General features: G+C 45.0%; 2 protein-coding genes across 2 annotated transcripts; one reads left to right on the top strand and one right to left on the bottom strand.

Moving 5' to 3' along the window:
• Positions 1 to 75: 75 nt before the first annotated feature.
• Positions 76 to 19,124, top strand: COPG2 (COPI coat complex subunit gamma 2). Its single transcript, XM_056482303.1, has 24 exons — positions 76 to 166; positions 1,544 to 1,596; positions 2,055 to 2,135; positions 2,379 to 2,450; positions 3,500 to 3,579; positions 4,254 to 4,329; positions 5,402 to 5,494; positions 5,956 to 6,042; positions 7,005 to 7,162; positions 7,745 to 7,878; positions 8,539 to 8,606; positions 9,034 to 9,222; positions 9,980 to 10,075; positions 10,904 to 11,147; positions 13,159 to 13,234; positions 14,035 to 14,138; positions 14,741 to 14,866; positions 15,395 to 15,457; positions 15,778 to 15,917; positions 16,067 to 16,238; positions 17,120 to 17,217; positions 17,344 to 17,482; positions 17,590 to 17,688; positions 18,705 to 19,124. Exons 1-24 carry the CDS (start codon positions 130 to 132, stop codon positions 18,833 to 18,835), a joined length of 2,616 nt encoding a protein of 871 aa, XP_056338278.1. The 5' UTR covers positions 76 to 129; the 3' UTR covers positions 18,836 to 19,124.
• Positions 19,059 to 27,423, bottom strand: MEST (mesoderm specific transcript). The gene is made up of 12 exons (XM_056482308.1): positions 27,334 to 27,423; positions 26,035 to 26,189; positions 25,138 to 25,217; positions 24,670 to 24,747; positions 23,137 to 23,273; positions 22,872 to 22,930; positions 22,191 to 22,231; positions 21,993 to 22,063; positions 21,278 to 21,379; positions 20,684 to 20,760; positions 20,242 to 20,305; positions 19,059 to 19,915 (listed from the first exon to the last, which is right to left on the bottom strand). Exons 2-12 carry the CDS (start codon positions 26,186 to 26,188, stop codon positions 19,798 to 19,800), a joined length of 981 nt encoding a protein of 326 aa, XP_056338283.1. The 5' UTR covers position 26,189; positions 27,334 to 27,423; the 3' UTR covers positions 19,059 to 19,797.
• Between the last annotated feature and the right edge of the window lie 50 nt (positions 27,424 to 27,473).

Consider the following 27,473-nt stretch of genomic DNA (forward strand, 5'->3'; position numbering starts at 1 on the left):
AGGCGGAAGGCGCTGGGGTTGATTGACAGCTCCTCTGTCCAGTCAGAGGGCGGAGATCCGGGCGGGGGCGGGGCTTCCGGCGGGGCGGCTGAGGCGGCGGCGCTCGGAGGGAGCGGGAGCGGGGCCGCCATGATCAAGAAGTTCGATAAAAAGGACGAGGAGTCCGGTACGAGGGGGCTGGGGGTGAGGGGAAGGGTTTTGGGAAGAGGAGGGGGTGAGGTGACAGCGGGCTTTGAGGTGAGGGGGCGCTGAGGTGAACGCGGGGTGGCGGTGAGGGAGCTGAGGGGACGCTGTGGTGACAGACGCTGAGGGGATCATGAGGGGATGCTGAGGTGAGGAGGGGCTGGGATGGAATTCCCAGTGAAACTCTGACTTCTGCAGACCTGAAAGTGTCCAAGGCCACTTTAGAGCAAAGCTGGGATAGTTTAAGATGATAAAATGATCCTTAAACCTCCTTCCAGCCCAAGCCGTTCCTTGGATCTGCGGTCTCTCACCTCTCGCAGCTCGTGGGGAATTTGTGCTTCAGCTGTAAGGACTGATTGCCAAAGTATTTCCCACTTATGGTGACAAATCCAAAGGAACTGGGCTCTGTTTGATTTTTAGAGAGGATTTTATCCCCATCTCTGCTCAGTGCACATGTTTTATCCCTCAAAAAAAAGGATAATTGTTTACGTGTATTTCTATTTATATCACTACCTGAACGGTGTGATACATATAAAGAAAATAAACTTTCAGAGAAGCCTTTCCACACCTTCTCTGCCTGCACATCTGGAATTCCCAACAGGGAATTTAGGCAACCTCTGGCCCCATCTCCCAGTGCTCAGCAGCACCCAAGGGGGATAAAATCTTGGTGTCCAGAGAAGCTGAGGCTGCTCCTGGATCCCTGGAAATGTCCAAGATCGGGTTGGATGAGGCTTGGAACATCTTGGGATAATGGGAGTTATCCCTGGAAAATCTCTTCCAAAAGTCTGGAAGTTAAATCCATGTTCCCTACAATACTGGAATTTTCTGTGCTGCTCCTCTGAGCTCCAAATTTGCCCAGCTAGGGTTGAGTTTGTCTCATTTTCAATTTCTTTCTGCTTAAGGTGTGAGAGCTGAGGAATGAATGAGCTGGGAATGAGGGATTCTTGCTTGGGAGGAGAGGATCAGGGGCAGAAGTGAGGCTGGGGAGGGATTTGTGTGTGTGAAAAATTATTTCAGCTCTGTTCCACATCCTGATCAGCTCTTGTGTTGATGCCTTCAGTGCTTGAAGGTCTGAAAATAAGTGGATTAGGGAAGTAGAAAAAGGAAATAGTTTTATATAAAGACAAATTAAGTATCAAGCTATTTTCTTCTTCCTATTTTTTTTAACCTTTATTCTTTTTATAACTCTGAACATACAACTTAAAGTGGATTCAAAGCTGTTGATGGCCACCAGCAGTTATTCAAAGAGGAATGTCACTGTTTTGAGGTGGTTTGGTGCAATTTTGGGGCAGTTCCTGCATGTTCAGACTTTTTGGGGTGTGGGAGGAGTTCCTCAGCTGAGAGATCTCTCTTTCCTCAGGTAGTGGCTCCAATCCTTTCCAGCATCTGGAGAAGAGTGCTGTGCTTCAGGAGGTAGGAATAATCATAGGGTAATGCTGTATAATTAATTAACTTTTCCTCCAGGAAGAGTTGCAGAACCATTGTGGGGAAATGTGGATGAAAATCACAGAGAGTGTAAATAAATTACTTTAATCGACAGTTAATGAAGGGTTTTTTAGGGTAATTAGATGACATGTGGCTCCTGCCTTCCATATGGACATGTGGCATCTCAGGGGGCTCTTCCTGAAGAAAAAAAATATTTTATTTTGAGGCATTTTTGCTAGTTCCAGATGGCAAATTGAGTTGCTTGTGCTTTTTTTGTCAGATGGCTGCAAACTAAAGATGCAAGAACACATTCTCTGAGACACATATTTAATACAAATAAAAATTACCAGCTGCATGGCTGGAAACAGATTCTTTTAATTTTATTGTTGAAAGAGAATTAATTCTTGTTGGGAATATTTTAAGGAGAATTTCTGTTTGATTTCCAGGCACGGCTCTTCAATGAGACCCCAATAAACCCACGAAGATGCCTTCACATCCTTACCAAGATCCTGTACCTGCTGAACCAGGTAACTTTTTAGGATTTCTCTCCATCCAGAATGAATAATTTTTTTTTGGAATAAAAAGGAAAATTCCTTGGGAAAATTCCATCCTTATGGAGGGCATTTAGAGTGGGGATAATTGTGGATTGCTTGGGAAGGAAAGGAGGAAAATATGGTTTCTTACAGAAAAAAATCTAGATTCCTGATGTGTGGGTGGGCATTAGAAAAAGGAGGTGGATAATTCCTGGTTTTCCTCTCTGCTCATTCCAGGGTGAACATTTTGGAACCACAGAAGCCACAGAAGCTTTTTTTGCCATGACCAGATTGTTTCAGTCTAATGATGTAAGGAGCTGGTGCTTTACCTCTCCCTGCTGCTGTCTGGGCTTGCAGGAGCTGCCAAACCCTTGGATTTTGGGATGTGGGAGGCAAACAGTGCACAGGAGGAGCTCTGGAGGCAATTCCTGCTTTAGAAATAAAGGGCTGAATAATAACACGTGGTTATTCTGTGGGTTGGGCTGGGGGTGGAGGTGGGTTCTGAGTTAATTAAAGCTGTAAAAGTGGGGATAATGACAAAGCCTTAATTTACAAATCACTTGATGGTTGTTGCTTCCACTTGTAAATCACCATCTGCTTAATTCAAAATAGAATTTTAAAATTGCCTGCAGATCAAAGGCTGCTGTTCCTTAGAACATGGATCAGCATTGAGTCAAATGCCCTAAAAATCATAGAATGATTTGGGAATTGAATTTGGGAATTCAGCTTTGGGCTCAGCAGAATGTAAAATCCTTCTGTGATCTCTTCTGCAGACTCTGAGTGTGTTTCATGTGTTGGGGCTCATTAATTTTAATTAAAAAGGGTTTGCTTGTTAGAGATTTCTCCAAGGAAGGGGTAGCTGTTCAAAGATGTAATAACATTTTTGGAAATGCAGAGGGTTTGGAATGTTTCTCATATCCACATTTTGCAAAGTAGAGGAATTTTTAAAATATAAAGTTAATTGTTTTCAAAGACTTAATGTCAACACTCCACATGTGTTTCTATTATTTTTTACAATAACAAAATTATTTTCAAAGCTTTTAACTGATAATTTTGGGCGATTTCTGAGTGTGCTGCATCACTTCTTTGATAATTAACATGGATTTTTGTATTAGTTTTTATCATTTTACAGAATATTGATGTCTTTTGATTTGTTTGATATTAGGGAGTTTGACTCTTATCAAATGTAGTTTTACACTTTGAATTGAAAAGAAAGTGTTAACTTTGATTTGAAGAGAATGTGTTTTATTTAAAAGCTTCTTTCTCTTTTAAAGTGTAATATTTTATTTTTATGTTTTCTCTTTTAAAACTTCTAATTACCATCAATTTTCATCTTTTTTTGCACCACATTTCCACAGCAAACCCTCAGAAGAATGTGTTACTTCACAATCAAAGAGATGGCCAATATCTCTGAGGATGTCATCATTGTCACCAGCAGGTGGGACACCCTCCAGGACCCGGGATCAGCCTTTGCAAAAGGGGCTGCAGCTCCCTGGGTTTGTTTGAGCTGCTACAGTGTTGAGGTTTTAGAAGGATACAGCAGTTCTGTGATACACTGTATGTGCCCCCCTCTGAAATGTTATTTTCTTGCCACTCTGTGAGAGAATTCGGTTTATCAAGTAGTTGTTACTTTGTTTTCTCTGGTTTTTTAATTCTTGTTTTAGCAGAATTTAGGCTGTGGCTTTGCTTTCTCACAATTTAAAAAAATCAGAGCAAAGCCCAGTTCATTCTCTCAACTGAACTCTCCATTTTTTTCACTACAAAAATAGACGTTGCAGCTGTTGCAAGAGCAAAAATTGGACCTGTTATTGGATTGCTGAACAGCTTTAGAAAAATATAAAATAATCCAAACTGAACTTTGGTCTCTATTTCTAAATGAAAATTCCATGTGGGACAAGCAACACCACCAAGCAGGAGAATGAGCTAAACAAACCATGGCAAAGCAATACAAAATGTGCATTTTCTAGCTCTGTATTTCCCCAGATTTTGATGCTGATAACTCAAATTAAGCTGATTATCACAAAGGTGTTCCTAACCAGAGCTGCAGCAGCTAAATGAGGTGAATGTCACCTAAAGGCAGAGGTGCTAAGAGGATGTTTTTGGTGGTTTCAGTTTGACCAAAGACATGACAGGCAAGGAGGATGTGTATCGAGGCCCTGCCATCCGAGCTCTGTGCAGGATCACTGATGTGAGTACACATGGGGTCAGTCTGTGGGACAGGGGTGAGTGGGGGAAAACCCCAAATCTGCTCTCTTGCAGCATGCATTTTATAGCAGTGGTGGAACTGCTGCTTTATGGAGGGCTGCTGCATGCCCTGTGCAATTTCCATGGTCTCTGTAGGGCAGGAGCTCTGGGAACGTGCAATTTAGGAGCTCCAGTTTCTATCTGGGGTTGCTCTGATCAGTGCCCTGTGCAATTTCCAGCAGTTCTGTGGGGCAGGAGTTCTGGGAAAGTGCAATTTAGGAACTCCAGTTTCTATCTGGGATTGCTCCATTCAATGTCCTATTCAATTTCTGGGAGCTCTGTGAGACTGGAGCACTGGGACTGTGCACTTGAAAGATTTGGAAACTCCAGTTTCCATCTGGGGTTGCTCTGATCAGTGCCCTCTGCAATTTCCAGGAGCTTTGTGGGGCTGGAGCACTGGGAATGTGCAGTGGGAATGTTTAGGAGCTCCAATTTCTATCTGGGATTGCTCTGCTCCATGACCTCAGCAATTTCCAGGAGCTCTGTGGGGCTAGACACTGGGAATGTGCAATTTAGGAGCTCCAGTTTCTATCTGGGATTGCTCCATTCAATGTCCTATTCAATTTCTGGGAGCTCTGTGAGACTGGAGCACTGGGACTGTGCACTTGAAAGATTTGGAAACCCCAGTTTCCATCTGGGATTGCTCTGCTCCATGCCCTCTGCAGTTTCCAGGAGCTCTGGGGGGCTGGACACTGGGAATGTGCAATTTAGGAGCTCCAGTTTCTATCTGGGATTGCTCTGATCGGTGTCCTGTGCAATTTCCAGCAGCTGTGTGAAGCTGGACACTGGGAATGTGCAGTTGGAATGTTTGGGAGCTCCAATTTCCATCTGGGATTTCTCTGCTGCTGACTTTGTCACTGACCCTTCAGAACCAGGCAGCTCAAACCTCACCTTGCAGAATTAACTCCAGATTTTTGCTGAGTGTCCTTTGCACATGGATTTTTTCCTCCTGCTGTTTTTCTGCTCTTCCTCTAAAGCATCCCCCTGTCCCTTTTTCCCTGTTTTCCCCTCCCCAGGGTACCATGCTCCAGGCCATTGAGAGGTACATGAAACAGGCCATTGTGGACAAAGTCCCCAGTGTGTCCAGCTCTGCTCTAGTGTCTTCCTTGGTAAGTAAAGCAGATTTTTGTAAATCTGCTCTTTTATCAGGCTGGCAAGGTGTCCACTCTGTTTTGGTTTTTCTCAGAGATGTCTCTGGAAAATAAGAATAAAGCAGAATTTCCTTTCTCTCCTCAAATTCCTAACATTTGGGTACATTATGCATAATAATTTCTAGTGCAAAATGCTCATATTTCTGCAGTGTAAAACATGAATTTATCTGGGGAAGGGGCCATGAAATCACCTGCTGAAACTGCAATTCAGGATTATTTCTGCTAATAGCATGAAAACTAAATGAAGGCATCCACTCTGATTTCCTCTCCCTTTTTTTGGGAGAAAAAGCTGGGAAAATCCCATTAGTTAATATTTTTATGACTAGAAGTGGAATAATTTGGGACTGAGATAGAAGGGAATCCACAGTTTATAGAGCTGTAGGATAAAGAGCTTGTCTCCAATCTCAATTTTTTTGCAGCACATGATGAAGATCAGCTATGATGTGGTCAAAAGGTGGATTAATGAAGCTCAGGAAGCAGCTTCCAGTGACAACATCATGGTACAGGTGTGTTTGAGGGTGGCTGTTCCCAAAAATGCTGGGAGGGGCTTAGTGGCATTCTGGGAGTTTTAAGGAAGCTTCAGAAAAAAAAAATCTTCTTTTTCTTTAGTGTTTTAAAAGTAAGAATTGTGATTTGTGGGAAACAACTTGACAGTTTCAAAAAAATTAATGAATTTTTCCATGATGGCAACACAAGATTGTTAATTAAGAGCTTGCTCTGGAGTTCTCTTCCCTTTTTCCTGCTAAATTTCTGGTAGGTGGGATGCTGCTGCCTGTCCCCCAGGGATTCTTGCAGAAGAGATTTCAATCTGAGTGCTCAAAACACTTGGGAAATTGTCTCATTGCCTCCTAATGAGCATCCCTTGGCTTTCAAAAAATTTGCCAGATGCAAAAGATGAACCCAAATATCAGTAAGATCTCCACAAGAGGAAATTTTTTGCACAGATATTCCAGAGATTTCTTTTGTGGAAATGAAATTACTTTATCTGTTCAGAATATGGAATTATTCTGTTGCAGACACATGATCAGAAAGATTCTCTAAAATCAGCTTTGTTCTTGCCCACTTAGCAGCTTCATGAAGCCTTGCAGTAAATCAGTTTTATGGGGGAAAAAAACCCCAAAATAACTTAGCAAGGAACTAGAAATACTCCATCAAAAAGGCCTCAAGGATTTTTGTGAGGTCAGCTGTCATTTCAGGTCTGTGCAAAGCTGAAACCTTTGAAGTTATGATATTTTTGGGAAAAAAAAAAAAAAAGGAAATAAATTAACTTTGTGGCTCTTTGGATCTTCAGGAATAGTTGAGAGTGCACAGAAAGGGCAAAGAAATGTTGCAGATCTTTGCAGCTGGTCTCAGTTGAGGTTAGAAGGTATTTCTGCCAGGAAACAGCAATAATTACCCTTCTTTTGATGTTTTAATGTGGATTTTGCAGCTGTACTCAGTGCCTGCCCCTCTGTTTCCCATCCCATAGTATCATGCTTTGGGGCTGCTCTATCACCTTAGGAAAAACGACCGCCTGGCTGTCTCCAAGATGCTGAATAAATTCACCAAATCTGGCCTGAAATCCCAATTTGCCTACTGCATGCTGATCAGGATTGCCAGCAAACTGCTCAAGGAATCTGAAGAGGGGTAAGGAACAGGCAGGGTTTAAATCACAATAATTAATTAAAGTTTGGGAACAGCAGCATTGTGGAAATCAGAGAGACAGAACTGGAGTGCTTGTAGCCATGAAAGTCTTGGATTTGATCTTAAGGGGTTTTTCCAATCTAAGATCTTGGGATTCTGTACTCATAGCCATGAAATCTTGGACTTGATCTCAATGAGGTTTTCCAGCCTAAAATCCTGGAATTGTTGTGTTTCTAGCCATGAAAAACTTGGATTTGATCTTTAAGGGTTTTTCCACCCTAGAATCCTGGGAGTGTTGTGTTTGTAGCCATCAAAATCTTGGACTTGATCTTAAGGGGTTTTTCCAGCCTAAAATCCTGGGATTCTGTGTTGTAGCCATGAAAATCTTGGACTTGATCTTAAGGGGTTTTTCCAGCCTAAGAGGTCCTGGGATTGTTGTGTTTGTAGCCTTCAAAGTCTTGGACTTGATCTTAAGGGGTTTTTCCAGCCTAAAATCCTGGGATTCTGTGTTGTAGCCATGAAAATCTTGGACTTGATCTTAAAGGGTTTTTCTAGCCTAAAATCCTGGTGGTTTTGTATTTTTAGCCATGAAAGTCCCCTGTTTGACTTCATTGAGAGCTGCCTGAGGAACAAGCACGAGATGGTGATTTATGAGGCTGCCTCTGCCATCATCCACCTGCCAAACTGCACTGCCAGGGAGCTGGCACCTGCTGTCTCAGGTTGGTCACAGCCCTTTGTACCCCTGAAACAGCTGAAATAAAGACATTTAAAGAAAATCCAGCAGAATTAGAATTCCCAAACTCTGAATTTTCAGACAACTTAGGGTTAAAAGCCTTTTAATCCTAAGTTTAAGGGCTTTTGGATGAGATCCCTTTTCCCTTTTTCATCCAGAGGTTTAGATAAATGGTTTTTAGATAAAACCATTTACATGATGGTTTAGAGGTGGCATGAGGTGGTGCTTGTCTTCATCCAGCTGCAGGAATTTGGGATGGGAGGGAATTCTGGGTTGGAAGAGACCTTAAAGATCATTCAGTTCCATCAGGAGGGACACCTCCCACTATCCCAGGGTGCTCCAACCTGGCCTTGGACATTCCCAGGGATGAAACAACCATCAAAAACTGGGAAAAATTTCCTCCACTTGGAATATAGAACTGGAATGTAGAGGCAATCATGCCAATCCCCTGTTCTTGGTAATGGGATAAAACCAGGAGTTTCCTTCTAACCTGTGTGAAACTCCTGATAAATTATGCATAGAACTGCATGAATCTTTAGCAGTGTGTAGTTGAATGGAGATTTAGACTTTATTCCTTGTCTTTGAAAGAGGCCATATCTTTGCTTTATATCTATTTTTGTTTTTTGGTTGTTTTTTTTTCCCCCAGTGTTGCAGCTTTTCTGCAGTTCTCCCAAACCTGTCCTACGCTACGCAGCCGTCCGGACCCTCAATAAAGTGAGTGCATCAAAACCTCCCAAAAAGCTTCATTTTCTGAGATCAGAGCCAGCCAACAGTGCCTAGTGATGTGTTACCTCAAGCAGAGTGATGACTTCATTTGGAATTATATGCTGGAGAATTGGCTTTTCCACACCAGATCTGCTGGTGGGACAGAAATGTTTCCTGCATTCTGGCTGTGATTGCTCATTTCTGGAGCACAGGGATATAACAAGCTGTAGTTTGATAATCTGTGGATATTTAATATTACAAAATCCACATGAAGGAAATGTTCTGATTTCAGAACTGCACAAAAATTTATGATTGTCAAACCCACAACTTAAAATTCATTTAAAATGCTGCAATCTAAACCCCTGAGCTCTGACTGCATCTAATGCTTTGATCTGCAAGATGCTCCCACATAATTTTGGAATTGCATTCCTTGCAGGTAGCCATGAAACATCCATCTGCAGTCACTGCCTGCAACCTGGACCTGGAAAACCTCATCACAGACTCCAACAGGAGCATTGCCACCCTGGCCATCACCACCCTGCTGAAGACAGGCAGTGAGAGCAGTGTGGACAGGCTGATGAAACAGATCTCCTCCTTCGTGTCAGAAATCTCAGATGAGTTTAAGGTGTGCCATTGGAGGCCTCTGCTCTTTCCAGCTGCAGGTTTTTCTACCATTCTTGGTTGTTATTTTATTTATGAACTTTTTCTGTTAATGTTTCAGTGGTTTAGTGTGGCAGGGTAAAGTTCAGAAAGTGTTTTCCAGCTTAAATATCCTGTGTGCTTTCCTCCCACCACTCCAAGAAAGGGAAAAAAAAAATAATTTGTTGGATTGCTGCCTCCTGTGCAATATCCTGTATTTCTGGTTGTTTTAGAGAGGAAGAAGGATTTTAAGTGTTCTTTTCGAGTCTTGATACATTATTAGAAAACTCTGTTAATTATAAACTTTTACCTAATTTGTAAGTTTTATAGTGACTAATTAATTGGTTCAGTTGTACCATGAGGAGCACAGCTCTGCAAAATCAGTCTGCTTAAAGTAATCTTAAGTCCTTGTTTTTATGAGAAAAGCAAGTATTAGACAAGTTTGAAATTGCAAAGAGTTTTAAAAACAGAACTTGACAGTTAAGATTGCATCATGATCATGCCTGGGAAGGAGGAGGGGAGGCCTGTGAGTTAACACATTCCATCCTAAATCTTTTTCCATCCAATCTTTTTAGCAGAGCCCTTGTAACACTCTTGCACAAAGCTGTTCCACACTGAGTATCCACCTGATTTTTATCTTTGTACATGAAATTTAATCAATCAAGGTGACAACCTGAGATAGAAACCTGTTTTTTTTCCTGAGCAATAATGCCATGAGCCACATCCCTCTGTGTTTTTTGCAGGTTGTGGTGGTGCAGGCCATCAGTGCCCTGTGCCAGAAGTACCCTAGGAAGCACAGTGTGATGATGACCTTCCTCTCCAACATGCTCAGGGATGATGTACGTGTGGCACTCGCTCTGGGGAGGGATTTTGGGCACATAAGTGGGAATTTATTAAAATGCCTTCAGATTATTCACCTTGGGCAGTACAAGAGCCTGAAAGAGGCTACACCCAAGATGGACCCTGAGTCACGAGTTTCACATTTTTATGAGGTTTAATATGGGGTTAATTGTCCAATTCCAGCTCCAGGTGATGAAATCCCATCCTCCCAGATTGCTCTCTTCAACTCAATGTTTTCACTTTTTGTATAAATTACACTTTTTATACCCAAAGCTGTAACAGTGTCCTTGGTTGTAGGGCCAGAAAAGAATTGTTTTGTCTGACTGAGCTGTGGGGAGAACTTCCTAATATTTTATATGAAATTCAGAGTTCTATACTAATACAGTGCAGAATGTGGAAATAAAAAAGCTAAAACTTAAGGCATCACACCAGAAGCCTTCCAGAGGCTACACCCAAGACACAATTTTTTCAGACAGTTATAAGTTTGGTCTATTTACATACCAGGGGTTAATCCACCAATTTCAAGTTCAGGTAATGAAGTCATATACCCCAAGTCACTTTTATTTGTACTGGGGTGTCCTTTAATATCAGGCCTAGAGGGATTATTTGGTGTGACCAAAATGTGAAGACACATTTTGGAGTTAAGAGATCTGAAAAATATAAAAGCTAAAATCCTGAGGCATCATTGGAGCTGAGGATGCTCAGGGGGCTGGGAATGCCCTGTCTTTTTTGTACCCCCATGGTTGTTTTCTCCATGGGAAGCAATCACTGAAGTGTGAGGCAGGCATTGCTCCAGAGCCTCACTGTCCCTAATTTCCTTTTGCCAGGGTGGCTTTGAGTACAAGAGAGCCATTGTGGATTGCATCATCAGCATCATCGAGGAGAACCCCGAGAGCAAAGAGTCAGGCTTGGCTCACCTGTGCGAGTTCATCGAGGACTGCGAGCACACCGTGCTGGCCACCAAAATCCTGCACCTGCTGGGCAAGGAGGGGCCCAGGACCCCTTCCCCCTCCAAGTACATCCGCTTCATCTTCAACAGGGTGGTGCTGGAGAACGAGGCTGTCAGGGCTGGTGAGTGCAGCTCCAGGCCTGTGTCCTGCTGTCAGGGACAGGTGTCTGCCAATGAAGGCAGGAGCCTCTCTTTGAAATAGAGAATGTAAACCCCCTCCCTCCAAATTATTATCATTTTGAAATTAAGGGGCTCTCAGGCAAAGAGATGGGAATTAGGAATAACAGTTCTTTACTAGGAACATTAAAATAGAAATGCAGTATTACACAGAACAATCCCAACCCTGCCAGAGTCAGAATCCAAGCTGTCACCCGTCAGTCAGTCAGGGTGTTGGCACAGTCCCATTCAATGGTGGCTGCATCCTCCTGCAGGGGCAGATGTGGTTCAGCTGGAGCAGTGCTCCTGGAGAAGGTGCAGTTTCCTCTGAAGGTGCAGGGATGATGTGGAAAGGTCTGGCTTTCCTCTGGAATGCAGTGGAAAGAAGGTGCCTTGGTGTCCAAAATGTCAGTTTTTATCTGGGTAGGAAAGGCTTGGCTCCTCCCCTGGCTGGAGCATCTCCCAGTGGGATGGTGGAATTTTATCAGTCATGCCCTGGGACTCACTGGCCATGAACAGGAGATATCTCCTGGAGGGAGGATGGGCTGTGGGAAAGATAAAGAAAACTGTCCCACCTGGTTTTAACAACTGGCCCATTAACAGAGGATATTCCTCCTAAGTTATGAGGGATGGGTCATGGAAGAGATAAGGATCACTGCTCCACCTGGTTTTAACATCTGGCGATAGAATCCACACTTCAAAAAAAATTATAGTCAATAAAAAAAAAAAACTAAAACTAAGTCTCACACCATTATAAAAAATAAAATAAATATATATATACACTAATTATCACCATAATAATTATATTATCTATACCTTATCTACTTCAATATATCCACCAAAAAGTTAACAAAACTGTCAACACAATATTCAGAATTCAAACAGAAGTGGGTGAATCCCAGAACTGGTTAGATCTTGCATTGCAACCTAAGACAACGATTGGTGATGCAATTTTCCACCAGGTCAAGTCTTTTTTCTGGAGTCTTCTCCTTGTGTTTTGTTCTTAAAAATGTATTTCAAAGAGTTGTTCTTAACCTTGGTTCCCAAAAAAATCAAGATAGCATTGGAGTTTTGTATTCTCTGAGGCTTGACATTCTAGAATTTGTTTTGTCTTTTTACTTAGAGAAAGGTCATGGAAAATTAATAAAAAACCCTTAGCCACTAATATAATAAACCATAGAGCTACAAATATATATGCAAAGAAAAAAAAACCAAAAACCAACCAAAAAAACCCAACAAAACTATAAGGTTCCAAGAAAAAAGGCAAAACCAAAATGGCATCAGGCTGAGCTCTGCTGGAATTCCCAGGCTGAATCTGGGTTTGTAGTGTGGGGAGTGATGGTTACTCCCCAGCCCCTGTGCAGAGCTGTGGATGTGGTTTTATCCTGAGGGTTTTTTTATCCTCAGATCATCTTGACCTCCTGCTTCAGAACATAAGTCATAGATTGGTTCTGAATGGCTGCTGGAATTCAAGGTGTGACACACAAGGAGAGGACACTGTGACTTCCCTGTTTAATGTCACTGTCATAACTTTCTACTTCCTGAAACTGCTTCCTCTTCTTTCTGGGTGGGGATTGTCTCCAAGCTGCTGCCAAGCTGAAATTTAATTATTTTGGGGAGTTTGCAGGGAGCTCAAACCCCTCAGCTGAGCCTCTGGGTGTAGCCTGGCCCTGGTCACCACTGGATTCTTGTGTGGAAAACAGATTTATCTGTGTGGGAGCTGCTGCAAGTGGCAGAAATGCCAACAGCTGGAATATTCCACAGAGCTCCAACAAATGTCTGGTGGAGAACTCTCTCAGAAGAGATTTTCAGAGCCTTGATCACAAAACTATTTCCATGTGGAAGTGCAGGAATAGTTTAGTCTCTCCATATCACTGAAAGGTTTATGGTGTAGAAATGAGAAATGTGTAAATTGAGAATTCAGGGCTGTTTGTGCAGAATTTGGGGTCCTCTGACACCTCCCTATTCTCTCTGCAGCTGCTGTCAGTGCTTTGGCAAAGTTTGGGGCACAGAATGAGAATCTGCTCCCCAGCATCCTGGTGCTGCTGCAGAGGTGAGTGGGGGTGACACAGGAAATGTGATCCCTGGAAATTCTGATTCCCTGGAAACAGCAAGGTCACACCAGGCTGAAGTTGTCAATCCCAGTTTGGGGAGTTGGAAAATGCTTCTCCCACCTTTCCTGCACTGCTGGAGGAAGGAAGGATCACAAGGAAGTGAGGGATTGTATTAGTCATGGAAACATGTGATGGTAATTTGGGCTGAGAACATTGCTCAAGGGGTGATAAATCACTGAGTCAGTGACTGCTTTGGGCTGGAAGGACCTTAAATCCCATCCAGTGCCACCCTGGCCATGGCAGGGGCTCCTTCCACTGGCCCAGGTTTCTCTAAACCCCATCCAACCTGGCCTTGGATCTTCCAGCCACAACTGCCAAGGCCTCTTCATTCTCACAGACAGAATTTGTTCCTCACATCCAACCTAAATATCTTTTAATTTAAAGTTATTCTTCCTTGTCCTATTGGTATCTGCCCATATAAAAAGTCAGAGCTTTTCTGCATGTGAACTTTTTTTATCACCCCTTGATGCAAAAAAATTCCTGTGCAGGTTACTTATAAATAACATTTGTGTTCCCAGAGTTGGGTGTTCCCATGTCACAGGTTCACGTTTCTTGTTAAGACATGTGGCGTTAATGATTTAATTGAAATTAAACCAACTCCCTTCTTGTACAAACACATTTTTACACAATTTGAAAATCTCTGTCACTGCAGTATCAAAGCCAGTTTTGTCAGTGCCATTTTTAGCTCAGTTCTTTGATGCCCAGAGCTGGCTGACCTTGTCCTTTTGTCCCCAAAAAGGTGCATGATGGACAGCGACGACGAAGTCCGGGACAGGGCAACGTTCTACCTGAATGTGCTGCAGCAGAGACAGCTGGCCCTGAATGCTGCCTACATTTTTAATGGTCAGTGAGAGAAAGGAAACCACTCTGAGCTCTTCATTCACATGGTTTTTCTGGCCTTAGCACCTCTCTGTCAAGTGCTTGTGCTGAGAGTGGCAGATTGAGCAACCTGAGTCTGTCCAGCCTGGTCTTGGACGCTCTCAGGGATCCAGGGCCAGCCACAGCTGCTCTGGGATTCTAAACAGTCTGGATCTGGGAGTTCCAGGCAGTCTGAATCTGGGAATTCTAAACAGTCTGGATCTGGGGGACTCTGGGCAGCCTGAGTCTGGGGAGCCCTGGGCAGCCTGAGCCTGGGAACTGGAGCCAACAGTATGAGCTGGGCTTTTCTCATTGGCTTTTCCTTCACTTGACACAAATTTCTTCATTTTTAGCTCCATCTTTTCCAATCTGAAATGAAGATGAGGGTTGGTTATAAAACCATTTTATGTCTGTGATTGAAACTGAGCAGAGGATTAATTAATCCTTGTAAAATTCTTGGGAGTGAGCTATTTAGTCTTGGCAATTTCATGTCCTCTTCAGAGCAGCTTTTTTTTTTCTGCTTTGTCTGTTCTATTTCCTGTGTATCAGCTCTTAAAACTGAATTTTTCTGCTTTTCTCCTCTGCAGGGCTGACAGTCTCTGTTCCTGGGATGGAGAAAGCTCTGCATCAATATACACTGGAACCTTCAGAGAAACCCTTTGACATGAAAACAGTTCCCCTGGCTACAGCCCCAGTCTTTGAACAGAAAGCAGGTAACTCCCAGGCTCATGGAAATGGGCTGGAGGCAAAGCTCAGAGCCTCAGGGCTGCTCTTGTTCTGCTGATCTCATTAGCAAGGACAAGCCTGTGCATAGTCACAATTTATTGGTTCACAACCTTTGGGAAAAGGCCATTCCAGGAGCTGTCAGTCACTTTTCTGGCTTCCTTCCATGTCCTTGCACAATTCTTGAACATCTTCACTTAGCACAACCAACTTTGGGTTGGGTTCTTTTGTCTCCCTTCTCCTCCTTTTATTTTTATTGCTGGCTCTTCAAGGACTAAGTGGTTTATTCCTCATAACTTAGACTTATTTCTTCTACTTTCAATCAAAAATAAAAAATAAAAAATCAGTGTGTGAGGAGCCAGGCTGGCAGTGTTTGCAGCAGAGTGTGTGAAACATATAGGGAGCACAATATAGGGAATATTTAGTGGAGATTTAATGGCATTTAAACCTCATGCATGGTTTAGTTGAGACAGAGCACAAAATCTTTGCTTTTTTTTTTTTTTTTTTTTTCTCCACAGAGATTGCCCTGGTGACCAGCAAACCTGAGAAAGTGGCTCCTTCACGCCAGGATATATTTCAAGGTAGGAGAGATCAGTGGCTGTCCAGAATTCCAGTAGAGCTGGAGAGGGACTGGAGACAAGGGATGGAGGGACAGGACACAGGGAATGGCTTCAGATTGGGAAAGGGGAGATTTGGGAAGGAATGCCTGGCTGGGCTGGAATTGCCAGAGAATCCCTGGAGTGTCCAAGACCAAACTTGGAGCACCCTGGGACAGTGGAAAGTGTCCAGGGTGTGGAACTGAATTATCCTTAATCCAAACCATTCTGGGATTCTCTGAAGTGTTGTGATGATGGCAGGATCAGAGCCTGTCCCTGTTGATCTTTTTTTCCTTCCTGCACAGAACAACTGGCAGCCATCCCAGAATTTAAGGGCCTGGGTCCTTTGTTCAAGTCCTCAGAGCCAGTGCAGCTCACAGAAGCAGAAACAGAATATTTTGTTCGCTGCATCAAACACATCTTCCCAAACCACATTGTTTTCCAGGTGAGGGAATCCACCCCTTTTTCCCAAAGCAGGATTTGGACTGAAAAATTGCTGCATGCCATGGAGAATTTTTAGCTGATTTGAGGAGAAAAAAAAACCCTCTGGATGAGGAAATGTTTCCAAGTCCTTTTCCCTGTTTGCTGCTGCAGTTTGATTGCACAAACACCTTGAATGATCAGCTCCTGGAGAGAGTCACAGTGCAGATGGAGCCAGCAGATGCTTATGATGTGATTTGCTGCATCCCAGCTCCCAGCCTGGCCTACAACCAGCCTGGAATGTGCTACACCCTGGTCAGGATCCCTCAGGATGACCCCACTGCAGGTGAGAAATCCCAAAAATCCCTCAAATTAAAGTCTGGGGGAGCTCCAAGAGTTGGGGATGTGGGGTTTGGTTCATCCTCAAATCCTTGGTTGTTTCTTTTCTGTGTGTCACAAAAATCATTCTTATTTTTATTTTTAGCAAAATAATCCTTAGAAATGATCATTGGTGTTGGATGATTAAAAATGGGGTGGTAAAGAAGATTGCAGAGTATGCAGGTCATGGAAACTTGGGTTTATTGCCTGGAATCAATGAAATGGACACATTTAAAAGCATGAATGTTTGTAGTGTTCAAGAACAGAGCCAATAAAACAAAAATATAATAGAATAAAAATAAATAAAATGGTATAAATATATTCCTAATAAAATAGAATAAAAATATTCCTAATTTGAGGCTTTATTTAATGGACTAATTAAATTTTCCTTTCTTTAGAGAATCTGAAACTACTATAAAATAAGGTTTTGTTGGACATGAAACTTCCCTTTCCTTTTTTAGTCTCACTTAAACACCACTGGGTTTGCAGTTATTTAATGTGACTTACCAGTGAAGTGGATTTTTAAGTTATTTTAATACCAGGGAAGATTAGAACTAATCTGAATTTGCTGAATTGTGAGTTTGGATCATATTCCATTTGTCAGAAATCCTTGTGGAATTTTTCCTGGTGGCTACTGCTGGATTTCATTTGCAATCAGTGATTTCTTACTGAGCTCATGCTTTGGCCTTTATTTTAAAATCAAAGGGAAAAATGATATTAAAGTGTGTGTCCCAGCCACATCTGTATTCCTGGGGTAAAACTGATGGGAATTTCAGTCTGTTTTTTGGGAAGAGAGAGCTCCAGCAGAGGAATCTTCCCCAATTATTCAGGATTTCTCTCTCTTCCCAGTCACTTGTACCTTCAGCTGCACCATGAAGTTCACAGTGAGGGACTGTGACCCCAACACAGGGGTGCCAGAAGAGGATGGGTATGAGGATGAGTATGTGGTGAGTCCAGAATTTCTCCTCTATTCCCTTATCACTAATTTGGGATCAATGTGGCCATTGGATCAAGTTTTCTTAACTTGATAACTGGCCTGAAAATTTCCTTTTTTTTTTTAATTTTTCTCCCAGTTGGAAGATTTGGAGGTGACAGTGTCTGATCATCTCCAGAAGGTTTTAAAACCCAACTTTTCAGCTGCCTGGGAAGAGGTGGGAGATGATTTTGAGAAAGAAGAAACCTTTGCACTCAGTTCCATCAAAACCCTGGATGGTGAGATCATCACTCATTTATTGATCACCCACCTGCCACACTGGGCTTTTATTCAGTGTGATAAATCATTACCTGGAATAATTTCCTTCTTCAATCTCTGAATGCAGAAGCTGTCAATAACATCATCAAGTTCCTGGGCATGCAGCCCTGTGAGAGGTCAGATAAAGTGCCAGAAAACAAAAATTCTCACACCCTCTATTTGGCTGGTAAGTGTTCCTGCTGCTGAATTTCATGTTCCCATGTCCACACAGATTTTTCTAAATGAGGATAAATAGTTTAGGAGATCCTGCTTTATTCTGGGAGGTTTTTTTTCTCTGAAGTGACCTGGTGTGTTGAATGCAGCTGGTCCTAACTTGGAGACCTCTGCCTTGGATGTGCTCAGGCCAAGCTCTTAGAATGGGGCAATTCCTCTGTGGGAATGGTGGAGACTCTGATCTGAGAACTTCCAGAGCAGAAATTGCATCATGAAATCCCTTGCCTGAGCTTATTTCAGCAGGTTGATTCTGGCAGTGCCTTGTTCTCAAGTTTCTGCTGCTGAAGTCACATCCTGAGTCACCCTGCAGCACCCACAACTTCTAGAATTGTGGGATTGTTCAGGTTGGAAAAGCCCTCTGAGAGAGTCCAACCATTCCCAGCACTGCCCCTGTCCCCAAATGCCACATCCACAGAGCTTTAAATCCCTGCAGGGATGGGGACTCCACCATTGCTCAGGGTTTTACAACCTTTTCCATGAAGGAATTTTCTCAAAATCCACCCTGGCCCAGCCTGAGGCTGTTCCCTCTCCTCCTGTCCCTGTTCCCTGGGGCTGTCCCCTCCTGGCAGGGACTTGTGCAGAGCCACAAGCTCCCCCTGATCCCCCTTTTCTCCAGGCTGAGCCCCTTCCCAGCTCCCCCAAACCCTTCCCAGCTCCATCCCTGGCCACTCTCCATCCCCTCCATGTCTTTCCTGAGCTGAGGAGCTCAGAACTGACCCCAAATTCCAGGTGTTCCCTCAGCAGTGCCCAGCACAGGGGACAGTCACTTCCCTGATCCTGCTGGCCACTCCATTCCTGCTGAAATCCAGCTGGGCACATCTGGATTCACATCCAGCTGCTGTCACAGCACCCCCAGGGCCTTTCCCAGCTTCCCACCCTGGAGCATTCCATGGGGTTTGAGCAAAAACTGAACCTGTCCTGGATCCCTGAGCCTCTCCAGAGTGAGCTGTCCCTGTTGCTTTGTCCCAGGTGTGTACAGAGGTGGCAGTGACGTGCTGGTCAGGTCCAGGCTGGCCCTTGGGGACGGTGTCACCATGCAGGTGACAGTCAGGAGCAAGGACGAGACGTCCGTCGATGTCATCCTGGCTTCTGTGGGCTGAGACTTCCAGCTCTGCAATTCCTGCAATTCCTCCTTTTTTTTTTTTTTTTTTTTTTTTTTTATTTTTGCTGTTCTTCTGCATGTAGTTTTTATTCCTCAATTTGGGAAAAAAAATCTTTTGTATGATGTTCCATTAGTGGCTGAGCCATTCCCATGTCCTTTCCCTCATTGTTCCCACCTAACTTATCTCAAGCAGGGAAGATAAAAGATAGGAGAAAACAGAATCAGATTTTTGTCAAAATTGCTTTTTATTAACAGAAAATAAACACTGGTTCAAGTGGTGGAATTCATATGAATCACTGTTAATAAAATATAATTTTTTTTTGTTCTAATTCTGTCTGCTCCAGTACAGAAAAAAATAGCCCATAGTGGCTGTTTATTAAGCAAAAATCCCTTATTGCTAAAGGGATGCTATTAAATTCCCAACATAAACAATTAAAAATCACCTCAAACCTCCAAATTTGCAACATTTTTGTGACTGTCTCTTCTTCCACACAGAAAAATCAATGTACAGAGAGAGATTAAACTCCATCTCTTGAGGCAGATTCAATTCTCTGAACTTTGTCAGGTAATAATAATCAAAGCTCAGGGCAGCCTTTTCCTGGGTTAAACTGGGAAAAATCCCATATGGAAAACTGGGGAGGGAGGGGGATGGAGGGATTTTATAAGGGAACTTCTGGTTGATTCTTCCCAACTCAGGGTGATGAAGGAAGTAAGAAATTCTGATTTAATGTTAATTTAAACCTCTGCCTCTCTATTTAGAGAGTTAAACTGAGCAAGAAGGGGAGTGCAGGGCTGGAGGAGCTGCCAGCATCCTGCTTTTCCCCTCATTTTTCCAATTCTCCAAGGATTTCACTCAGTTTGGCAGCCCAGGATGAGGGTGTGAAGAGAAAAATCCATGGTTTTTTCCTGCCCCCAAAGCCTGACTCTGAAAAAAAAGAGTGAGAACTGAGCTGTAGCAGCTCAGAAGGAGTTGATGAAGTTCAGGTAGGCATTCAGAAATCCTGTGGGATCCTCCAGCTGGGGATAGTGGCTGATGTGATCATCCAGCACAGACACTGTGGACATGGGAAGCACCTTCCTGGAAAAACAGAGCAAGGCAGACTCAGCCCTCTTGCACAGCCCATTTTTTGGGATAAAAAAAAAAAAACTGGAGCATCTCCATCTGACCCAGGTTAGTTTGGAGGAGGAAATCACAAATCTTCCCTGTGTGGTTTTAAAATGGATCATGGGATGGACTGAAAATCCTGATTTTGGTTCTTAAAATACAGAACCCATTTTCAAACTGCTCTGGCTGTGCAGGTGACAGTGGGAATTAAAAACAGCCTCTGTGAGGATGGAATTGAAGGAATAACCAGGTAAAAATCCCTTGGAATGAAGGAATGCACATTCCCACTTTTGTCTTACCTGTAAAGCTGGAGGAACTCTGGGTGTGGATTCACAGGGTCCAGGGGCCCATAGATGAGATGCACTGCAAGGGAAGCACAGACAGCTTTTCTCTCCATAAATTAATGGATTCATTAATTAGAACATCCTCAAGGATTCTTCCCTCCTCACACAAAGCTTGGGAAGCTTCCAGTGGAGCACTGAACAGCTCTGAATGGAGTCAAGTTCAGCCTCCAACCCCCGAATTTTTCCCTGCTTGCAACTTTTTGGGCTTGAAAAGCTCCTCAGCTTCCCCCTGGAGCAGCACTTGGAGAACCAGCTGTGAACCAGGGAATGTTATCTGTGCTGAAAACCTGGAGTGGAGCTCAGAATAACCATAGGTTGATGAGTGGAAGGAGCCTCTGGAAGGGAGGGGGGTAATTCCCAAAAATCCCAAGCAGGAAAGGAATGGATTCCTACTCACATGGGACTGAGGTAGACATCAAAGCCCCAACCCAGCGCTCTCTGTGCTTCTTTCTCTGGTTTATGTACTGTAAAACACTGAAGGAAAAGTTATTTGAAATGGAATTTGCTCCTGGGGGTGTGTGGATAAAATGAGATCCAGGTGGGATCAGCATCTCCTGCACCAAACCATCACCCCTGGGCTCAGGGAGACAAGGAACTGAACTCAACCCCACCAGCCCAAGATCCTCTTAAAAGCCACAAACTGGAAGAAACATGTCCTTCCAAAATTCCCAAGCTGAAAATTTGGCATTGGGACTTCTGGGAATGGCCCAGAAGTTTCAAATCCAGAGCAAATCTCTGCTGGGACAAATATCTGCTACAGGTTGAGCTTCACTCAGTACCAAAATTCCCCCAAATCCAAGCCCTGGATTTAAAAAAAAAAATCCCCAGGTTCCACATCTCAGATTTCCCTGCATCATCCAGAGAATCCCTGCTCCAGCATCACCCCCAGCTGTTTTTTGGGATGTAATGTTGACCCCAGACTCCAGAAGAAGTTGTGGAGAGGCTGGGAAGCTCAGAGCAGCAGCTCATGCAGGAATTCATGCTGAGGTACCTGTCCATAACGAGATTCCCGTCGTTATTCCTCACTGCTGTCCACATATCCCAAAATTCTGCCTGGGAGGGCTGAGTGTAGGGCCCAAAAACTGCCCCAAGCCTGGAAAAAATGCAATTTGGAGAAACACAACAGCAGCTGTGTCAGGGAACCACTCAAAGCTACTCAAGGGTGAAAAATTCCAGCACTTCCAGTTTCCACAGCAAAACTCCAAGTGCTGAGATGTCCCCCCAAATAAATGGAGATGGCCTCAAAGGGCTTTTTTGGGGGTGAAAAAAAGGGTTTTTAACACTGCTAGAAATATAAAACCTGATTGTGCAGGGGTTTTGTTGCCTCTGAAATGTGTAATTCCAACAGCTGTGGCAGAGGAGGATTTTGGTGTCCAGGGCAAAGTTTGGTTTATTATTAAATTGAAATGCTTGGCCAGTGTGGAGAGGGAATGGTCCAGAGGTCAGTCCCACCTCCCTGGGGACAGTGCCAGGGAATTGCTCCCTGCCAAATCCCTGATTTATGGAATCATGGAATGGAAGGGAATTTAAAGATCATTCACTAACACTATCCAGGGTTGCTCCAACCCAGCCTTGGACACTTCCAGGGAATTCTCTGGGAATTCTATTCCAGGGTCTCCCCACCCTCCCAGCCAAGAATTCCTGATAATTCCTGCATTTCCCACTTGGTTCACATCTGTCTGGATTGTGCCCAGCACCCAACTCACCCTCCAGAGAAGAAGAAGAAGTTGATGAGGCGCAGGATGATGGGGGACAGCAACCCCCCATCCTTGAGGAGCTGGGGAAGAAAGGAAGGAAGGAGAGAGCACAGCTCAGCATGGGACACAGATAAATCCATGGAGGGCTTGTCCCACCCTCAGAGCCTCCCCAAGGGTGTTTATTGGCCAGAGAGAGGAGCAGCTCACCGTCTGGGTGAAGTGGGGGTAGTGAGTTTCTGGAAAAATCCCTGGAAGGACAGAAAAATGGAGCTGTAAGGCTGGAATTGTTCTGTGCCACATCTCCCAGTTTGTCCCCCCCTTCATGGTGCCATGAAAGTGGCCCAGGGAGCCCTAGGAGTGATGCTCCTGGTTAATTACAGCTCCTTGATTGCAACCCTTGGGATTTGGGTGCTGGAGGTGGGAAGGCCAACTCATCCCATGGATTCCCATCCCATGGATCACATCCCCTGGATACCTATCCCATGGATCCTATCCCATCCCATCCCATGGATTCCCATCCCATGGATCCTATCCCATCCCATCCCATCCCATCCCATCCCATCCCATCCCATCCCATCCCATGGATTCCCATCCCATGGATCCCATCTCATGGATCACATCTCATAGATCCCCATCCCATGGATCCCATCCCCTGGATACCTATCCCATGGATCCTATCCCATCCCACGGATTCCCATCTCATGGATCACATCTCATAGATCCCCATCCCATGGATCCCACCTCTATGGGATCCCATCCTATGGATCCCTACCCCCTGGGTCTCATCGCATGGATCCTCTCCCAAGACTCCTATCCCATGGATCCCATCCCATCCCATGGATCCCATCCTATGGATCTCAATCCCATAGATCCCATCCCAATCCTTACCTCCATTGGACAAACAGAGGCTGTTGATCAGGATGCTCCCAGTTTGATTGTGCTCATACCTGGGGACAGCAGAGAAGAAGCTGAAACACAACCCAACCTCTCCAGGCTGCAGGAAACGACCGAGCAGGATAAAACTGTGTCAGATCATCTCCATTTCCTTTGGGAACTGGACAGATGGAAACCTCAGGCACAAGGAAAGGGGATTCTGAGCCACATCCTTCCACTTATCTGCTGGAAATCAGAGGGCAGGAGGGGTGGCAGGGACCTGTGCAGCAGCTCCTGGGCCACCGTGTCCCCGTAGTCGTGGGACAGCAGGTTGATCCTCTGGTGCCGCAGCCCGAGGTGTCGCAGCAGCCCCTCCACGATGGTGGCCTGCTCGAAGATGGAGTAGCCATGGGGCCTCTGCAAAAGGGGGAGAGGGGTCCCAAGTGATTTACCAAAATACTGAGTATTGGTCTATCACTGATACTCAACTGTGACAGACAGAAGACTCTCTAACAATTTAAAGTTAGAAAGTGAATGCTTTTGTGAGGTAATCCTCTGATACACACTGCAAAATCACAGGTGATCACAGAGTCTATTTATTAGCAAAGGATTCAAGCAAATACAGATTGATTATAACAGCCCCTCCCATCCCCACTTCCTATGGTAATTAGCTTGAATAGCTATTAAGCATTGATTGACTTCTTAAATTAAGTCTGGGGTTGTTTTCGTAGGGAGGGGTCTTAAAAGGAGGAATTAAGGTGAGTCTTCCTCACCCTAAATTCTCAAACTTTTCTATCAATGACAATACAAATGATTTCTGGGGATAGTCCAGTCTTTCAAAGAATTAATTTCTGGTTGCATTGTTTATGTTTCTTTGGATCTGCTCACTAGTTTCATCTTTTCCCATTGTAAGCACAGCTGAGCAAACATAAAATGACAGACAATCAATTATTTAAGTTTCACATAACTACTCCCTTCTAACTTCTAACTTTTAATTATTTTCAGCAAGGTGACTAAAATCCTAATTTTCTAAGATTAGTGTTTCACCAGTGAGAGCCTGAGCCAGTAGATCCCAGAATAAACACCCCAAGGGTGTAGCTGCCTGGGCTAGGGTAGTTCTAGCTTTGGGCTGCTGTGGGGTCTGGATAGCTCCAGGAGCCCCTGAGGCAGAATTCAGCTTCTCAGCCAGCAAGGAATGAGACTTCAGGAGATGCTGTAGAGATTCTGAAGGTAGATTTACTTCTTCAAAGGGTTCTACCAGCAAAATCCAGTTACATAGCATAGCAAGGGGTTTTTATAGGTTTTAGGGGGATTGAAATTCTAATCAGTAAAATTATAAGTTGAGAACTATCCAATTACTTTAAGATTCTAGGTGAGAAAAGACCAATCATTTAGTAAAGACCAATAGAAATCCTAAATGATAACAGGGGTTTTGGTAGGGAGGGGGAGCATCTCTCATGAAAGGTTTCACAAAATCCCAGGGGCCCTTTTCAGGGACAGTTGTATCATCCACATCAGAGAAGGAATGTGGGAATTGGGAACATGGAAAGGAACAGCTTGTGAGCCTGGACTCAGTGGTTGGGATGTTCCACGTGGGAGCACCGTCCATGCTCCAAGGTGCATTTTGGAGTCCCATCAAACCCAGCTCCAGCACAAACCTTCCCCAATTCCTTCCACTGTTGTAACGACCTATCCCTTTTCCAGAGCTAAATGGGGGGAGAAAAACCAATTTGTCTCCTGGATAGCAAAAAAAACAATTTTCTGGAGTGCTGGGCTGAAAGCAACCCTGAAAATCCTCATGGCAGGTACTCACAGGCTTGTCACTGAATCCAAATCCCAGGAAATCCAGGGCAATCACCCGGTGAAAGCGCTGGGTCAGCCCTTCCCAGATCTGGGAAGAGGAGAAATGCATTAAAAAATGCATTAAATTGTATTAAAATGCATTTTAAGAGCATCCAGAGGGAGCAGAGAATGGAAACATCGGCAGTGGTGAGCAGCCATGGATGGATGTGCTCCTCCCCACCATCCCAGGAGAACATTCCTGCTCCAAGAAAACAGCAGGAGGCCAAAATTTCCCAATAAATCCAGACCACCCCCCCTAAAAAAGCCAAGGAATAGTTGTGGCTGTTTTCCTGGACTGTGGAATGTGGAAAGATTTCACACTGGGAAAGGAAACAAGGTGCAGCTCCAGCAGAAATCAGGAATTCTCCTCTGGAGCATGGCCTGCTCATCCCCAGGAGCTGAAAATCCTGGGATTTGCTGTCACATTCCAGCCCCTCACCTTGCTCCAGTCATAGCTGGATGTTGGGAAGCCGTGCAGGAGCACCACGACATCAGAACTGCCCACGGCACCACTGGAATCTGGGGAGAACAGGACACCTCAGAGGCAGCTCTTCCCAAAATTCCTCCCTTCTAGGGTGGGAATTGCTGCTCATCCCACTGGGAATCCACCCAAAAACCAAAGATGGGTTTGATTCCCATTGCAGCTTCCCTTTGGAAACCACACGTGATCAATCAAGGGATTTAATTATCCTAAATTAATTCCAGCAGCCTGTGGGGAGGACACCTCAGAGTGAGCTCTTCCCAAAATTCATCCCTTTTAGCACAGGAATCATTGCTTATCCCACTGGGAATCTGCCCTAAAACCAAGGATGGGTTTGATTCCCACTGCAGCTTCCCTTCAGAAACCATCTCTGTGATCAATAAAGAGATTTAATTACCCAAATTAATTCCAGCAGCCTCTGGGGAGAACATGACACCTCAGAGGCAGCTTTTCCCAAAATTCCTCCCTTCTAGGACAGGAATTGCAGATCATTCCACTAGGAATCCATCCTACAACCAAGGATGGGTTTGATTCCCCCTGCAGCTCCCCTTTGGAAACCTCACCGTGATCAATCCGTGATTGATCACTGTGATTTGGTGATCAATCAAGGGATTTAATTAGCCCAAATTAATTCCAGCAGCCTCTGTGCTGCTGCAAAAAAGGTTTCCAGTGTCTTTTCCATGCTTCCATCAGAGGCTCTTGGGATCCTTCCACCAAGGTACAAGAACCAATTTTCCCCCAATTTTTCCCAGTGAAATGTTCTGATCCATCCCTGCCAGATCCAGGACGACAAAATCCAGGAGGGATGTGTGCCCCCCTTGCCCAGTTTTAGGAGTGTCCCCACCCTTGTGTCACCTCTGTAGAAGATGTTGAGGTCCTTGTAGGTGAAGAAGCTGCCAGAGGATTTCCAGGAGCGCAGGGCTGGGGAGAGCTGTGGGGTGGGGATGTGCAGGTACACGGCCAGGAGGGGCACGCCCAGCAGCCCCACCTGCAGCCACCACTCCTTCATCCTGGGGGCACAGCCACACATCACCCCAATTCCTGCCCCCACAGGGCTGCACAGAGCCCCAAAACCCAGCTCTGTGTCCCCAAAACTGCCCTGTTCCTAGAAACCTTCCCATGTCCCTAAAACTGTCCCATTCCTATAACCTGCATGTCCCCAAAACTGCCCTGTTCCTAGAAACCTTCCCATGTTCCCAAAACTGCCATGTTCCTATTAAACTTTCCATGTCCCCAAAACTGCCCTGTTCCTACAAACCTTCCCATGTCCCCAAAACTGCCCTGTTCCTAGAAACCTTTCCATGTCCCCAAAACGCCCCCATTTCTAAACTCACCTCCATGTCCCCAAAACTGTCCCATTCCTATAAAACTTTCCCTGTCCCCAAAACTCCTCCATTCCTATTACTGCATGTCCCCAAAACTCCCTCATTCCAAGAATGTCCCCAAAACTGTCCCATTCCCATAACCCCTCCCATGTCCCCAAAACTCCCCCATTCCCATACCTGCATATCCCCAAAACTCCCCTATTCCTATAACTACAGGTCCCCAAAACTCCCCCATTCCTATAACCTGTACAAAGGGATTGTGGGACAATTTGGGGTTTGAGGGGGAATAAGGATCCTCTTTGGGGTTCAGGGGGATTGTGGGGCCATTTAGGGTTTGAGGGGGACCATGGGGTGATTGGGAGGTGGTAGAAGGGGGATGTGGATCATATGGGGTCTGAAGGGGGGTTGTGAAAGGGGGTTCTTGGGGGGCATGACCCCATGGAGAGTCCATGGGGTTATGAGGTCACTGGGAAGGTTATGGGGTCATTAGGGGTGGTCAGTGGGGCCATGGGCTAACTGGGAGGCCTGAGGGGGTTATGGGGTCATTGGGGGGGTTATGGGGTCATTGGGGGGGGTCAGAAGCTTATTGGGGTCTGAGAGGTCACGACCCCAACGTGGCTCAGGGAGCCAACGGAAGTCAAAGGAAGGGGACACACCCACCTGAGGGGACACACCCACCAAAGCCACGCCCCAATACCACACCCCATTAAGCCCCGCCCACAAACAAACCCACAGACCACGCCCCTCCCTCAGGGCGGGGGGGCGGAGCCGGCGGGGGGAGGGAAGAGGAGCCGGGGCGTGTCCGCGGCCGCGCGCGCGCCGCTCTCACCTGCGCTCAGGTGCTGCCGCGGGCGCGCGCCGCCATCGCGCTCTGCGCTGAGGGAGGGGGCGTGGCCTCCTCCCTGCGCATGCGCAGCTGTTTCCCGCCCGCCGCGTCCCTCCCGTTGCCTGGCAACGCGCGCGCTCCCC

The sequence above is a fragment of the Oenanthe melanoleuca genome, chromosome 1A (genome assembly GCF_029582105.1).
Source record: "Oenanthe melanoleuca isolate GR-GAL-2019-014 chromosome 1A, OMel1.0, whole genome shotgun sequence".
NCBI classification, from domain to species: domain Eukaryota; kingdom Metazoa; phylum Chordata; class Aves; order Passeriformes; family Muscicapidae; genus Oenanthe; species Oenanthe melanoleuca.